Raw genomic sequence first — 14631 nt, 5'->3', positions numbered from 1 at the left:
CACCTGTCACACAGGTTAGGAAAAACGAGGTGAGCTGGTGATTTCAACTTGTCTTGAGGAGAGACCAAAGAGTGTTTACTTACCTGTGGAGGAAAATGATGAGTGCAATCCTGTGTTTGGTGGAAAGCACAAGTGCAAAATAGGGGTTGATTCCCATCCCTGGAAGTGTTCACAGCCAGGATGGAGCACCCTGGGATAGTGGAAGGTGTCCCTGCCCATGGTGGGGGGTGGGAAAGGGATGGACTTTAAGGTCTCTCCCAACCCAAACCATCCTGGGATTCTGTGATCTTTCCACCAAGATTAAAAACAAAAAACTTAATTGTTCTTCCTGTATCCTGACAGCCAACTTTTCTCCTCCAAAATCCTTCCTGCCTCTTCAGTGCCCTTAGCAGCAGCTGAAAGTCGATTTTCCATGCAACATGTCTAGCCCTGTGCTGGGTGATGAGGACTGATTTTGAAGTCCGCCTTCTTCCCCAAATGTCAGGCTCTTACTTTGTCAATGAACAGTTTGCAACGTGATGTGTTCCCTGGGAAAAGGAAAAGGAAAGGGGAGGGGAAAAAAAAAGATCCACAACGCCCAAATAAGAACAACTCAGGATGTTATTTCCCTTTCACTTCTGCTTTTATTCCATTTTTAACCTACACTTCTTGCATCACTCAGCTCAGTGCTGCGAGTCAGGTTTATTTTCAGGCCCTGGTGGTGTAGTAATAGTGGCATACTCAGTGTTCCTCAGCTCCTGGCTGCAGGCAGGGTGGAAGTGTGTGCTGTCAGCTCTGGAAAAAACCCCAGAATGGCTCAAGTTTTGCAAATCAGCCCTTTAAAGTCCCTATTTGTTGTTAACGCTGAACCCCAGAATTTCAGCAGAACTGCATTTCTAAAGCAGTCAGTTCTGGCCAGATTAAACAATTTTGGCTTTTGCCAAGGGTCCAAGGAAAAGCCCCCTGGCTCAGGGTCAGAGCAGATGAAACTCGAACTTCAAATATGCTTAACCCCAAAACATCGGGCTTCAAAAACAAGGAAATCTGGCCCTGCTTGAAGGAATTATTCATTCCTTCTCTTTCTTCCCTCCTCCTCCTCCTCTGCTGGTATTGAAGCTGCCCAATCAATCACATGGAAGCCTCTGAACATACAATAAATAACATTTCCTACCAGAGGACCTGTGTTTGACTCAGATCTGTGCCTCTGAATTTCATTCAGAATTGCAGGCAGCAGTAAGAGTGCAGATTTGAGAGCTGTGCTGCTTGGAAAACATGCTGTTCCAGTATCAGGATTTATGTTCCTCGGAGGCAGGGATTGAAAATCTAAAAAAGTGGTTTAAAATAAGAGGTGGAATATCACTCTGCTTTTATCCAGTGCTGCACAGAGTGATGAGGTGCAGAATGCTTCAGGTAATTCACCTGTAAAATACCATTTTCACAGCATTTATCCAGGTTAAGATTCTAGGGGCTTGACTTTTCCCTTCCATCTACATTTATGCTGGGTGAATGGAGGAGGTGAAACACAATAAAATCAGGCATTTACTGGCACTAATTAAGGTGCAAAGCTTAAAGGTAAGACCTCTGTACTAGTCCTAAAGCTAGCCCTCGGTCTGGTTTAATTAACCTGCGCTGTCTGCATGGGAGAAACAGGGAAATGGACTTCCATGGGCATGGAAGCAGGAGAAAGGGGAGGAAAGGCATTTCAGCTGCTGAGCATGTGTGTGAGTTAAATTGCCTCATGTTTTGTTGAAGTTGTGCATGGTGGCGTGTCGGAGATTGTGTTTCTGGAGGTGGATACTAAAGCTTAATCACTGGGATTGAGCTGTTCTTTGGAAGGCAGGAAATTAAAGTCTTGGGTGTTTTTCAAAAGCAAGCAGTGCTGAAGGGCATCAGGCTTCTTTTTCCCGAGGAAAATCCATCTAGCTGATAAGTGGCTGCTTTGGAGAATGATCCTAAGGCAGAGGAATGAGGATTGGAATTGGTGTGATGGTTTGGTGAGAGGACTGCAAGAAGCAAACTTCATTGAATGGCCCTAATTAAGCCAACCGTGATCACTCTGGATGTGAACGTGTCCCTTAAGAGATCAGTCCTTGTCCAACAGACAAAGGAATGGTTCATCCCTTTCATGTTTGGGATATTATATAGAAATACAGAAAGCTGATGCTTTCCCTGGACTGAGTTAGCTCCAGACAGCTGGAAGTTCTGGGGCTGATGTGTGTTTTATTTTCCTGTCTCTCTCGGTGACCAACACCTGAGACATCAAAGGTCTGGGGGAAAGAGCCGCATACTGCATTTCTCAAACATGATGTCCATTACTCCACATCAAAGTGAAAGCCGTGCCCTTCCTGGATCCTTCCAGCAATCAGTTTGATGTCCTGAAGCATGACATTTAATTTTCCTTCCTCCCAGAAAGCCGGTCCTTGAACTTGCCCTCTCTAGCTCGAGCAGCCCCCGTGACTTTAATGAATACTCGTGCCTGCCCTGTTCTACACACTTGAATAAGGATCCTCAGGTTAGGCCATTAATTTGCATAGTTCCAATTATCCAGTCTCTGATCTCCTGCAAAAATGGGTCCACAAATTATTCTGATGTTCTGCATTAAAGGGTTTTTTCCTTTCTGATGAAGGCATTTATTCTCTCCTGTGCAGAGCAATATAATTATCTGAACCTCAGATCATATGTTTGTTCTGCCAAGAAAAGCCAGTTGGTTTTGCTTTAGTGCTGACCTTTAAAAGTGATTGTTCTTATGTCTGAAAAGAGTCTTGCTTCCAGCACCACTTCAATTAACTTGTAACAGCCAGTGTAGTTTTGTATTTTGAGCTTAAATTGCGGAGCTTCCCTTTGTGTTTGTGTGTGTGTGTGTGAGTGAGTGTGTGTGTGTCTGCAGCTGAGTGTCCCCAGCCGCAGGAAGGAGCTGGAAACAGCTCCCTTTTCCACTGGGCTGGTTTCTAGGAAAGAGAAACGATGAGTGATTGCAGCACAGAAGAACTTCACTGAGACACTGCTGTTATCAGGAGTCCTTGGGAAAGGAGAAACCATTGATGAACCAAGTTCTGTAAACACCAGGTTTGGGGTGGGATGGATCCCTTGAACGGTTTGTGCTGGAAGGGACCTTGAAGATGATCCAGTTCCATGGGCAGGGACACCTCACAGTATCCCAGGCTGCTCCAAGCCCTGTCCTACCTGAACTTGGACACTTCAGAGGTGGGACAGCCAGGGCTTCACCACCCTCACGGGGAAGAATTTCTTCCATAAATCTGATCTAAATTTCTTTTAGTTTAAGACCTTGCAGTAGTTCAGTTAGACTCAGACTGGGGGGAGAGCTTCTCCTCAGGTGAGTTCCGAGCTTGCCGTGGCCCAGCAGCTCCTGGTGATGTTTGATGCTGGGATTCAAACACGGGAGAACTTGAGAGAGCTTCACAGCACAACCTCCTGTGGGTGAACTTCGGCTGACCCGAGGGCAGCCAATTAATTAGCAGGGCTCTGTTCTCTCCCTGGAACAGGGAACCCTTTTTGGGGTTGTTTTTTCCCTCTGCACTCACCTACAGCAGAGTGAGGAGCTGCCAGACACCTCCCCTGAGGCTGCAGACCTGTGAGGGAGCCAAGATTCCCGGTGGCACACCCAGCCAGTAGGTGGGACTGCAGCTGCAGGCAGACCTGGGAACGTGCAGGGGCACAGCCTGGGCTCCAGCTGCTCTCAGGGTTCCCTTGGAGCTCCCAGACTGTGCTGTGTGTCCGTGCTTGGGCTGGGAACACGGATCCAGCTGCACCCTCCACAGCCTGGGTGTGCTCGCCTGGGATTTCCCTGCTATCCTTGGACATGGGGGGCTGGGACCAGATTCTGCCTCTGCTGCCTTCAGAGGCTTTGGCTTCTCATCAGGACCTTTGCATTCTGTAGAAATTCATGGAATAACTTGGGGTGGAAAGGACCTGAGAAGTTACCTGCTTTTAAATCTCTGCCACGGGCAGGGACACCTTCCCTTGTCCCAGGCTGCTCCAAGCCCCAATGTCCAACCTGGCCTTGGGCACTGCCAGGGATCCAGGGGCAGTCACAGCTGCTCGGGCACCCTGTGCCAGGGCCTGCCCACCCTCCCAGAGAACAATTCCTTCCCAATATCCCATCCATCCCTGCCCTCTGGCACTGGGAGCCATTCCCTGTGTCCTGTCCCTCCCCAGCTCTCCTGGAGCCCTTTTTGGTTCTGGAAGGAGCTCGAAGATCCCCCTGGAACATTCTTTTCTTCCGACTAAACACCCCCAGTAGAGGGGCTCCAGCCCTTGGACCAACCTTCATACAGATACTTCCTGCAAGAAATCTTTTTCTTGGGGAAAAAACCCCAAAACAATGGCTTTTATTCCATTTTCTGAAGCTTCTCGCTGAGGGAAAGATGGATTTAAACATTTAACTTCGTGTCTTTCACTCGAGAGAAACAATTAAAGGTCTTCTGTCACGGGGGAGGACCTGCTGTTTTCTTCTGGCTGGAATATTGACTATGGAATCCCAAACTTCCCATCCAAAATCGTACCCAGGCAACTCTGGAGCATGAGTCAAAGTCTCCTGCGCTGTTCTCATGCCATAAATCCTTGGGAATGCAGGGGGATTTAGCTGCCTGAGCCCCTCATTCGGGTAAACACCTCCCAGTAACGATGCCCAAGTGGGCGCTAATGGCTTTAATTAGCAATTAACCGCGGTGCGAGGACTTCAGCAGAGCTGCTTTGTGAAACGCAGCGCCAGGAGGGGCTCGGGCCTTCTGGGTTCTGATCCCAAGCCCTGGAGGCGTTTTGGCAGCCAGGGGAGAAGCCCCAGATCCCATTCCTGTGCCGGCAGCTCTGTGCTCACACAGGTGTTGCCTCCTCCTGGCATTTAATTTCACATCTTGATTTCCTTCTCATATCCCTTGAGGATTTCCATGGGAAGGGGTGGATGCACGTTTGGGTTTTCAGTTCCCTGTAGCTCCCGATCGAACACAAAATTTTGGCCTAGAACTGTTGACTGCAAAGTGCAAAATATGCTTTTTTTTTTCCCCCCTGTAAAGTGGCAAATTTTTAGTGTTTTTTTTTAACCCGAGAGCAATTTTGTCCCCTGTGCTGCAGGCCTTGTGTACGACACGTTGATGCTGAAGCACCAGTGCACCTGTGGAAACACCAACAGCCACCCCGAGCACGCAGGCAGGATCCAGAGCATCTGGTCCAGGCTCCAGGAGACGGGGCTGCGGGGCAAGTGTGAGGTGAGGGAAACACCAGAAAAGGCCACCTTCTTGTTTCTATGAGTATTATTAATATTATTGCATTATTATTGCTTTATTTTTGCTTTATTGATATTATTAGTAATATTATTGTTATTATTACTATTATTGTTACTATTACCATTTATATATTATAATATAAATAAAATATATAAATACTATGTATAACTTTATATTACTATTATAAAATTATAATCTATATATACTATTTAAACATTAAATATTTATTAGTTGTTATTTAATTGTTATTATATAATTTTATAATATATATTTATAAATATATATTGTACATTATATAATTATATGTATTATGTATTATTTTATAAAAATAAATATTCAATTAAATATTCAATTAAATATTTACAGTATTTATACAATATCGATAAATATATTGATATATATTGTATATATATCAATATACAATTGATATATTATATATTATTTATATAGTTTATTTAATAGTATTATTTATATTATATAAAATAGTATATATAGTATGTATATGTATTATAATATATATTATAATATATATAATATATATTATATATAAAATAGTATTTTATATATTATTTAATAGTATTATATTATTTATATATAGTATATTTATATATTAATATTATTTATATTATTACTATTTTTACTATTATTACTATTATTATGCCAAAAAAAGAGCAAGATGTGGTGCAGCCCTCTCAATTGTTATCCCTCACAATTATTCCAGCAAAAGCAGCAGCTTTTCTGTGTTTTAATAGCTTTTTTTGTACTCTTTGATAAGTGATGGTCAAGCTGTGCTGTAGGAGGAGTGGGGGTAGGAGGATGGCACTGAGCACCATTCCATCACAAGATTAACTTAGATTTATTTGATACATTTTAAGAGCAAGCAAAAGGAGAGCAAAGCTTAGATATTAAACAGAAAGATTGAAGGTTAATAATTAAAGTTAACGAATGGTTATTAGTTACAGCTAACAGCAGTGGTGATAAATGGGGGTATAAGTGTGTGTTCATCGATTCTTTGAGCACCTGAGGGGGCTGAATCCCAGAGCATAAATATTTCTGCAGTGTCAGGATCGGCTGGGAATGTTCCCAAGCCATCAGATAAGACATCCACGTGGTGGCAGCATTGCCATTGCCTAAATTTCCCTGTCCTGCCCTCGTTTATCCCTTTTAAACCCGTCTCTGGCTGCAGATACCCATTTAATCGAATTTTGGGGTGATTTAGGACCAAATAAACCTTTTTGCTAATTGTCTGGCCTCCTCAATGGGTGTTACAGATGTTCTCTAATGTATAAATTCGTCACTGTAAGATCCAAAGCAATATTGTCCTTATTTTCCTGCTGATTTCCTTAAGGAGGATTTATTTTCCTTAATTTCCATGCTTACCTTGGTACTTTTGGCTGCTCTCACGACAGGAGCTGTTGTTGATCTTCACCTGCTCTCCAGCTGTGTTTCCCTCCTGACCACTGGTGACTTTCAGCCCTACCAGACTCTTCTTTTTTTTCCAAAAATGCTAAATTTCTGCCTTCATTCTCCGATGGCTTTCTCCAAGCTCTTCCCTGCCATTTCAGGATGCACTCCCTTATCTCTCTGGTCACTCTTCCTTCATCCCCACCATCTCCTGCCAGCACCTGTCCTAGAGTTTCCTTCTTTATCTTGAATGAATCTGAAGATGACTTTCAATGCCAAGCAAATAAATGTTGCAAGTAAGGGATTAACCCAAAATGTGAAGTTTTCCACCTCAGGACCCATTTTTGTGTTTTGCTATCTGTCTTGATGGCTTGCTAAGGAAACAGAAAAGAGATCCAAGCATTTCACCAGTGATTTCACCACCCTTTTTCTTCCCTTTCCAGTGCATCCGTGGCAGAAAGGCAACGCTGGAAGAGCTGCAGACGGTTCACTCGGAAGCCCACACGCTGCTTTATGGCACAAACCCTCTGAACAGGCAGAAACTGGACAGCAAGAAGCTTCTAGGTATCGTTCCCTGGGGGGAAATCCCTCTTCCTGACCCCTGGGTGAGACGCTGGGGCTCCCTTCATCCTTAGCCCTGTGCAGCTCCAAGAGTAATGTTTCCAGCTCCATGCAGGGACAAGATTTATCTCCCCCTCTTCAGGCAGATCCCTAAACTCTAGACAGCTTAAACCTCCTTTCTTTGATGTCTTCAGAACCTAAAAGGATGTTTTCCTGAGGAGGAGATCTAATTCAGGCAGTTTGTTTCATCCTTGGGCACTCGGTGTGTTAGAGAGTTATCCATGGCTAGGGAAGAAACTGGAACACCTTCCCAAGGGTTTGCAGCCCCCAACCAGCTGCACAGGCATTGACAAACCCCTGTCAGGTTTGTATGGATAGTCACCAGGAGACGTGCAGGGGCCTCTACATTTGTTTAATCTGGAGTGGGATTGTTTATCCCTTTCACTGGAGACCAAATCTTCCTGGAGTAGGGCCATGTCTGTTGTAAAATAAAGACAAAAATATAAAAAAAAATTCTATTTTCCCAGCTGAAATTCGAAGGGATGGGTGTTCAGATAACCAACCCTCCAGAGCAACCAAACAATAGCACCTCTGTGGGGTCACCATCACCTCCCTTTACTTCCTGCCTTTTTGCAGCAGCAGGCTGGAGGGACAATTTGGGAAGTTCTCACATGGGGGTCAGCATTGAAAAAAAAAGACAGCTCTGGAATCTAGACATTGAGAAAGTTTATTTTGGGATTAGCCTGATTTTGGATGATGTAAAAAGAGGTTTAACTCCATGGCCTTCATGATGTGGTCACAGCAAAGGAGCTGGAAAGATTTTGCTTATGTGTCCATGAGCTCTGAGAGAGAGAGGCCATTAGCCAGGGGTTATAGACACAGCACGGTGTTTATAGCTCACTTCCCACCTCTTTAAAGCCAGAGAACCCAAAAGTAGACATGATGATAGTAGATGATAGCTCCATTAGGATGTAAACTTCCAGGAATTTATGATGTCATGTGCTCTGGAGTGGAAAGCTCGGTAAATCTTCCCTAGGAGATCTGAGAAGATTCTCTTGGGATACTTTTCCTCTCCGTCCATGATCTGTCTCACCAGTGCCACTGATGCCTTTGGAGATACAGTTTCTTTGGATAGTATTTTTAGGGAGAACCATTCCTGATGGTTTCTGTAGAGAACCTGTGGGAGAAGCAGCCCTTGCTCTGCCCCTTCTCCTGTAGTTCTGTACCCCCCATGGCTTTAATTGCTCATTTTAAAGTGTTTGGAGAGATCAAGTTTAATTCTATAGAGAAGAGAAATTCTAACACCTGAGGGCTTTCCAGTACAGAACATGTTGTTTGGATACAACTTGCAGACAAGCAGGAGGTCAAGTCCCCAAGGGTCTCCAGTAGAAGGGGATGTCCAGTAGCTCTTAACTGGGCTTTGAGCTGTTTTCCTAAGCCCACTTGGCACCATTTTAGCCCGGAGATGCTGACGTGGCACTGGCTGCCAGCCCACATAAGCCCTTTTCTCTCCTGATGGCTTCCACAGGGCGGGACCTGAGCCAGGATATCAGGGAAAAGCTCTGTGTGGAGAGGGGAACATGCCCGTGAAAAACACCTCCTTCATCCATCCATCCTCTCCCTTTGGGGGTATAAAAGGCTTTTAAATTGACAAACCAGCTTGGTGGGGATCTTTGGAACACGTTAGAGGATGGGTTTAGGGCAGGTTTGAAAGGCTGAGGGCAAAGCTTTGTGTGAGGTTTAGGGATGCAAATGGGAGTTTGTTAGGGCTGAGTGTCTTGGCAGGTGTTGATGACTCCATGTAAACCCTTCACCTTTGATACCTCTTTGAGGAAGAAAAAAGCCTGAGAAACCTCAGCCTGGAAGGGAAAAGGCTTTTCAGGACACAGGGTGTTTCTTGTTAAGCTTCTGCAAATGAAAAGGGGGATGTGCCTTCATGGAATCACAGAATCCCAGAACCGTTTGGGTGGGAAAGGACCTTAAAGCTCATCTCATTCCACCCCCTGCCATGGCAGGGACACCTTCCACTGTCCTGGGCTGCTCCGAGCCTTGTCCAGCCTGGCCTTGGACACTGCCAGGGATCCAGGGGCAGCCACAGCTTCCCTGGGCACCCTGTGCCAGGGCCTCACCACGCTCACAGGGAACAATTCCTTCCCAATATCCCATCTAACCCTGCCCTCTTTTAGTTTAAAGCCATTCCCCCTTGTCCTGTCAAGGATACAAAATACAAACCCATTGGACAGTGGAAATACTTGGAACCTGTTGGACCAGTTGAAACTTAGGCAAATAGGGCTGCTTTTAATTTGTGGGGAGCAACCATAAGTTGTTGTCAAGTAGATAAATATGGAAATAAAGGGTGGATTAGCAGTGAGAGATGGGACAGGAGGTCTGAGGCAGGATCATCTAAGTACTTTCATGTGGATCTAATCAAAGATGGCATCTCACTTTGAGCTCAAACGAGTCCAGATGCATGAACTCTTCTTGCAGTAACAGAATCCCAAATGGTTTGGGTGGGAATGGACCTTGAAGCCCATCCCATCTCACCCTGTGCCGTGGGCAAGCGACACCTTCCACCAAACCAGGTTGCTCAGAGCCCCAGGGAATTTTGAATGGAGGATAATTTGTTCACACACGAGCCCAGAAAGTGATGTTACATTTCCTACAGATCCAAAATTAGCCCTGCAGATGGTTTTCTCCATTTTTCTCAAATTCTCCTTGTTGGTTTTGCTATTTCAGTCAAAACACATGTTTTTTCTTTGCTTGCCACTGGTTTATTTTTCTGTCTTCCTCTTTTATGAAGCCCATGCTCTCCAGAGTCATCTAGTAACTGCAAATGAGTGATAATTGGGGTGTTTTTATGATTTCCTGTCCTCCCTCAGTGGGAAGGGGTTAAAGGGCTCATCCAAGAAGACACGCTGAGTGATTGTTGGTGGCATCTTCCTTGTGTAAACATAGGACAGCACCCAAACCTTGCCTAAAAATGAGTGATTTATAGACAGCTTTTGCAGGAGCCCAAGTGTGCACACTGTGTGTGTGTTGTAACAGGGCTGGCTGAGAATGGGAAGAAAACCCCCAGTGTGTGTTTCTGTGCTCAACAAGATTGCAGAATTGCCACAAAATCGGCCCCAGAATCTGGTGACCTCTGACTTTTTGACTCACAGAGTGCACTTCTTGTCCCCCCACAGGTTCCCTAACGTCGATGTTTGTCAGGCTGCCTTGCGGTGGTGTCGGGGTGAGTAAACTCCCTTTAATGTGTAAATAATGTCCTGTTTGTTCTCTCCCGGTCCCCTCTACCAAAAATTGCTGCTTTGCATTCCATGGGGCGGGTAATTGCAGCCAGATGCTGCCCATGAGCAGCCAGGGGCTGCCTGGGGCACAGGGTGCCTCGGCCTCACGTGCCTTTCTTCAAAAGCAGCGTGAGGATTTCAGAGTTGTTCCGGAGAGCCCAGGAGTGTGTGACACTCAGAGGCATGTTTAGGAGGAAAAACCTCATTTCCCAGGCAAGGATGTTGAATGGTGAAGGAGCTGCTGCGTTTGGAAGCAGCCTTGCATCCCAAAGTGCTTTTTTTTCCTCCGTGGAGAGCAGGACATGCTCATGCTGTGGAGCTGTTCCACCCTCAGTCTCGGGGCTCCAGAGCTGCCTGCTTCCCATGGCAGGTGGGAAACATGGCCGTGAAGTAGGACAGTGTTTGGGAATGTACATATTCATGTGAATGGCAAGTTTGATGCATCACTGCCCTGGAATGAAATGGCATTTGGCATCTTTTATTCTCCAGCTCCAGGATAATCCACATAGATTCTCCAGGAGGTGACTAAAATCCACCTCCATCCCTGATGGAAAAGCTGAGCGTTACTTTTCAGCTGTTTAATTTCCATATAATCACGCTTTTTGCTGTTGTTTATTCCCATAAAACTGAAAAAACCCCAAACCCCAGATACCTTGTTTTGAAGGTTCTCTTGTTTTTCTTTGAAGCCTGAAAGCTTAGAAGTTTCCCTTTCAAGTCAGACTTTCTGCTCCAGAGTTTCTGTGGAGGGTGACAGGACAGAAAATCGTGGAGAACAGGAAGGGGAAAAGAATGAGAAGAGACAATAAAAGGCATTGTGTTTGAAAATTCACAGTGGTAGTTCTGCTGCATAATTGTAGCTCATGAGGTTGAATTTTCAAGGTCTGGATTCTGTTATGGAAATGAAACAAAATTGTTTTCTTCCTGAGTCTTTGCAAAATCGCTGCTTTGAAAATTATCCCGTCAGGAAAAAAAAAAAAAAAAAAGAAAAAAAAAAGAATAATCGTCGTTTATTCGTACCGCCACTCGTGAAGATATTTTATTTTGTATTGTAAATATGCTGCAGTTGCCTAATTCATGGCAAATTTTTGGCCAGAGCTTAAAAGGTTTGGATTTACTCTGCCCTGCAGTCAGGCATGCCATTCAAAGCAAGAAAAAATTATCATTTGCAAATGAAGACTGAATGGTAACAAGCAGAGACAGTGTCTGAGCCCAGCACAGGCCCAGAAGTCTTGCATTAAATCCCAGATCAGGGCAGGAAACGCCTCAGTGCTGCTATTCCTGATATGCTCCCAATAAAGATGGTGCTTGCTGCTTGGTTGTCTCCACAGACCCTTAATGTTGAATATTTGCTGACTTTGGTGCAGTGTTATAGCAATTTTATCAGCAGAGCCTGTGCCAGGGCCTCCGCACCCTCACAGGGAAGAATTCCTTCCTGATAGCCCACCTCATCCTGCCCTCTCACAGTGGGAAGCCGTTCCCCATTGTTTGCCAAAGATTTTTCAGGGGGCAAACATAATGTCATAAAGTCAAAAGGAAAGGGGGGAAAAAAAATCAAAAAAATGAGTAGGATAATGTGGGACAGGATATATAAATCCTCTTTTGGATTTATACCAGAGCAGGATAAAGGTGAACAATGGCTGATGGTTGGAGTTCAGGAGCTGAGGGTGTTGTGTGAAATCATGGGCTGGAAAGCTTAGAAACCAGGTTCTTTTTCTGTAAGCAGTCAAGTGTGGCTCTCTTTCTTTGGGGATGTTGTGTAGATGCAAAGGAGGGATGGGCCTGGAGTGGGGTGCAGGGCAGTTCTGGGGCGGAGACTCCCCTGGAGACCTGTTTTGCCTCAGGATAGAGGATGGAGCTTGGGCAGCCATGAGTTGTCCTCAGCAGCGAGCGAGGCAGACAGGCAAGAGAGTGAATCACAGAATATCCAGAGTTGAAAGCACCCACAGGGATCATTGATCCAACCCCTGGCCCTGCACAGACAGCCCAACAGTCCCACCATGTGCATCCCTGAGGGCGTTGTCCTGGAGCTCCAGGAGTGAGGCAGCAGGAAAACGGTTCAGAACAAATCCCTTCATCTTGTGGCACCTTTCAAATTCTCTCTTTAAATTAAAAACTCAGTCTCAATGACTTGAAATCAAGGAGAGAAAGGGTACATTTGTTCTCAGGTGCTTGGAAACTCCTTTTCCTTGCTGGCTTATCCCAAGAAGCCTTCCCATGGCTGACAAGCCTCCTCCATTCCACAGCCATCTGGCCTAGCAGGGGAGGAAGAAAGGAAGCACAGAAGCACTGAAATCAACAGATGTGAGCTCTGAGTGAAACATCACTCATTTATTCCTGCTGCTCACTTGGGAATTTTGCTCAGCTTTGCTCCTCCGCAGCCCACACCCCTTTTTCAACGCCTGACTTCCACGGCCTTCCCTAATCCAGGATAATTAGAAGAAGGTTTTGGGAGAAAGGAGTTCAAGCTTTGAAAATCTGCAAGACCATCCTAGCACACTTACATCCAGATTCTTCAAAACACTCAAAGGCTTGATTTTAGGATAGCTAGCACATCTGTTTTCTTTCCTGTGTAGAATTTTTACATTCTAAAAATATCTGAAGATCCACATCATTTTTCTGCACCTGTTCTAAAAACTCCAGAGGTGTTTGTGTTGTGGATCTTCTCCAGAGTAGGTGATTCTATTTTTGGGTGCAAAGGCTTTGATTAGAGCGTATCAACAGTTTTAACTGTGTGAGCAAAGTATGTTCTTGCAGAGCAGAGAGCACAGAAAGGACTTTGTGGAATGGAAATGAGGAGGAGCTAATTAGTGAGTTGGAGGAACAGAATGTGAGGATTATTTAATTGAGGGCAGGAGGAGACACGGCGGGGTGTTTTCCTCTGTGAGGGATGAGCAGAATTCCTTCACTTTACAGGGTCTGGAGCTCTGGTAGTGCCTGTGTCTACCTGTCCTTGTGCTTGATTTCTTACCTGTGTAGTTTTTCAGGTAAATGAAGTAGTAGAATAATGAAATCTTTTGTAAGGTGCTCATTTAATTCTGAGGTGGCTGCACATTAGTGGATAGAAGAGTTTACAGTGTGAGTAGGAGGAATTTACAGTGTGAGTAGGAGTGCCTCATTATGGATATTAATAACAAAACCTTGAGTTTTCCTTGAAGGAAATCATTGTAAGGAAATTGTAATTTTTATTATGAGGAAGGAAAAACTCCTTGGTTTTCATTTTGGACATTCTTCCTGGAATGCTCCTGGCAGGAGCCTGGTTTCTGCTGGAGCCTGAATGTGGCAGTGCTTGGCTCTGGCACTGAAGAAGCCTGTCTAATTTATGGGAAAAACTGGCCCCAACAGCTATCTGAGGGTCTGTTGGCCCCTTAGGACACGTGAATTTGGGTATTTGATATTTCCATTCCTCTGGTGCCTCATGGGGAATGCAGAGGGCCCAGGGAAGGAGCCCTGGACTGGCTGTGTCCAGGCAGGAAGGGAAGCTCTTCCCTGCTGGTGTCCTGAAGTATTTTCTTCCAAAGACCAAGAAGAATGGGTTAGGTTTGCTCAAAGATGGGTTAGATATGCCCAGAGATGGGGTGGATACACTTGTGGATGGACAGATCCAGTGACAGCAGACCAAAGATGGACCCTCACAGAGCAGCTGGTCAGTGGGGAGGAGAAGCAGCTTGGGCTTCTTCCATCTCTTTTGGGGCTTTTGGAGAGACCTGGTCAGATCAGTCCCATCTTCTGCATGTGTGCAGTCCTGAGCCAGGATTCCTGGAGCTGTCGTGTGTAACTCCAACTCCATCCCAAACTTACAGGGGTCCAGAGGAGCCCTGAGGCCACAGATAGTCACTGCAGGGCTCTCCCACAATGCAGTGGCATCCCCCAGAGGCCTTTTGGTGTTCTCCAAGTGCTTTCCTAGTTTATTGTGGCTTCCAAAGCATCCTCGGGGTGGATGCTACCAGAAACCATCCATGATCACAGAGCTGGAATCACTTCCAATCAATTCCAATACGGCTTCAGCATGGCTGGGAAGGAGGTGGATCAGTCCTCTGTGGGGCCACTTGTGTCTCCTCACTGATCAGTGAGCCAGGCACAACAAATGATCTCTTTCTTCCCATCTCTGCCATTGTTTCCATAACAGGAAACTCACTCAACTTCCACTCAGGGCAGAG

The 14631-nt window shown here is 45.4% G+C and overlaps 1 protein-coding gene across 8 annotated transcripts in view; it reads left to right on the top strand.

The window, feature by feature from the left end:
* Window positions 1-14631, top strand: part of HDAC4 (histone deacetylase 4) — a 178109-nt gene that overhangs the window by 140043 nt on the left and 23435 nt on the right. For all 8 annotated transcript variants that reach the window (XM_058840650.1, XM_058840651.1, XM_058840652.1 and 5 more), the window contains 3 exons: window positions 5071-5204; window positions 7070-7190; window positions 10373-10419. In XM_058840650.1, the coding sequence (XP_058696633.1) occupies window positions 5071-5204; window positions 7070-7190; window positions 10373-10419 (302 nt within the window). The remainder of the gene's footprint in view (window positions 1-5070; window positions 5205-7069; window positions 7191-10372; window positions 10420-14631) is intronic.

Source organism: Poecile atricapillus, chromosome 5 (assembly GCF_030490865.1).
Source record: "Poecile atricapillus isolate bPoeAtr1 chromosome 5, bPoeAtr1.hap1, whole genome shotgun sequence".
Classification (NCBI taxonomy): domain Eukaryota; kingdom Metazoa; phylum Chordata; class Aves; order Passeriformes; family Paridae; genus Poecile; species Poecile atricapillus.
The sequence above is the reverse complement of the archived record's forward strand: the minus strand, read 5'-3'. Positions and strand labels throughout refer to the sequence as shown.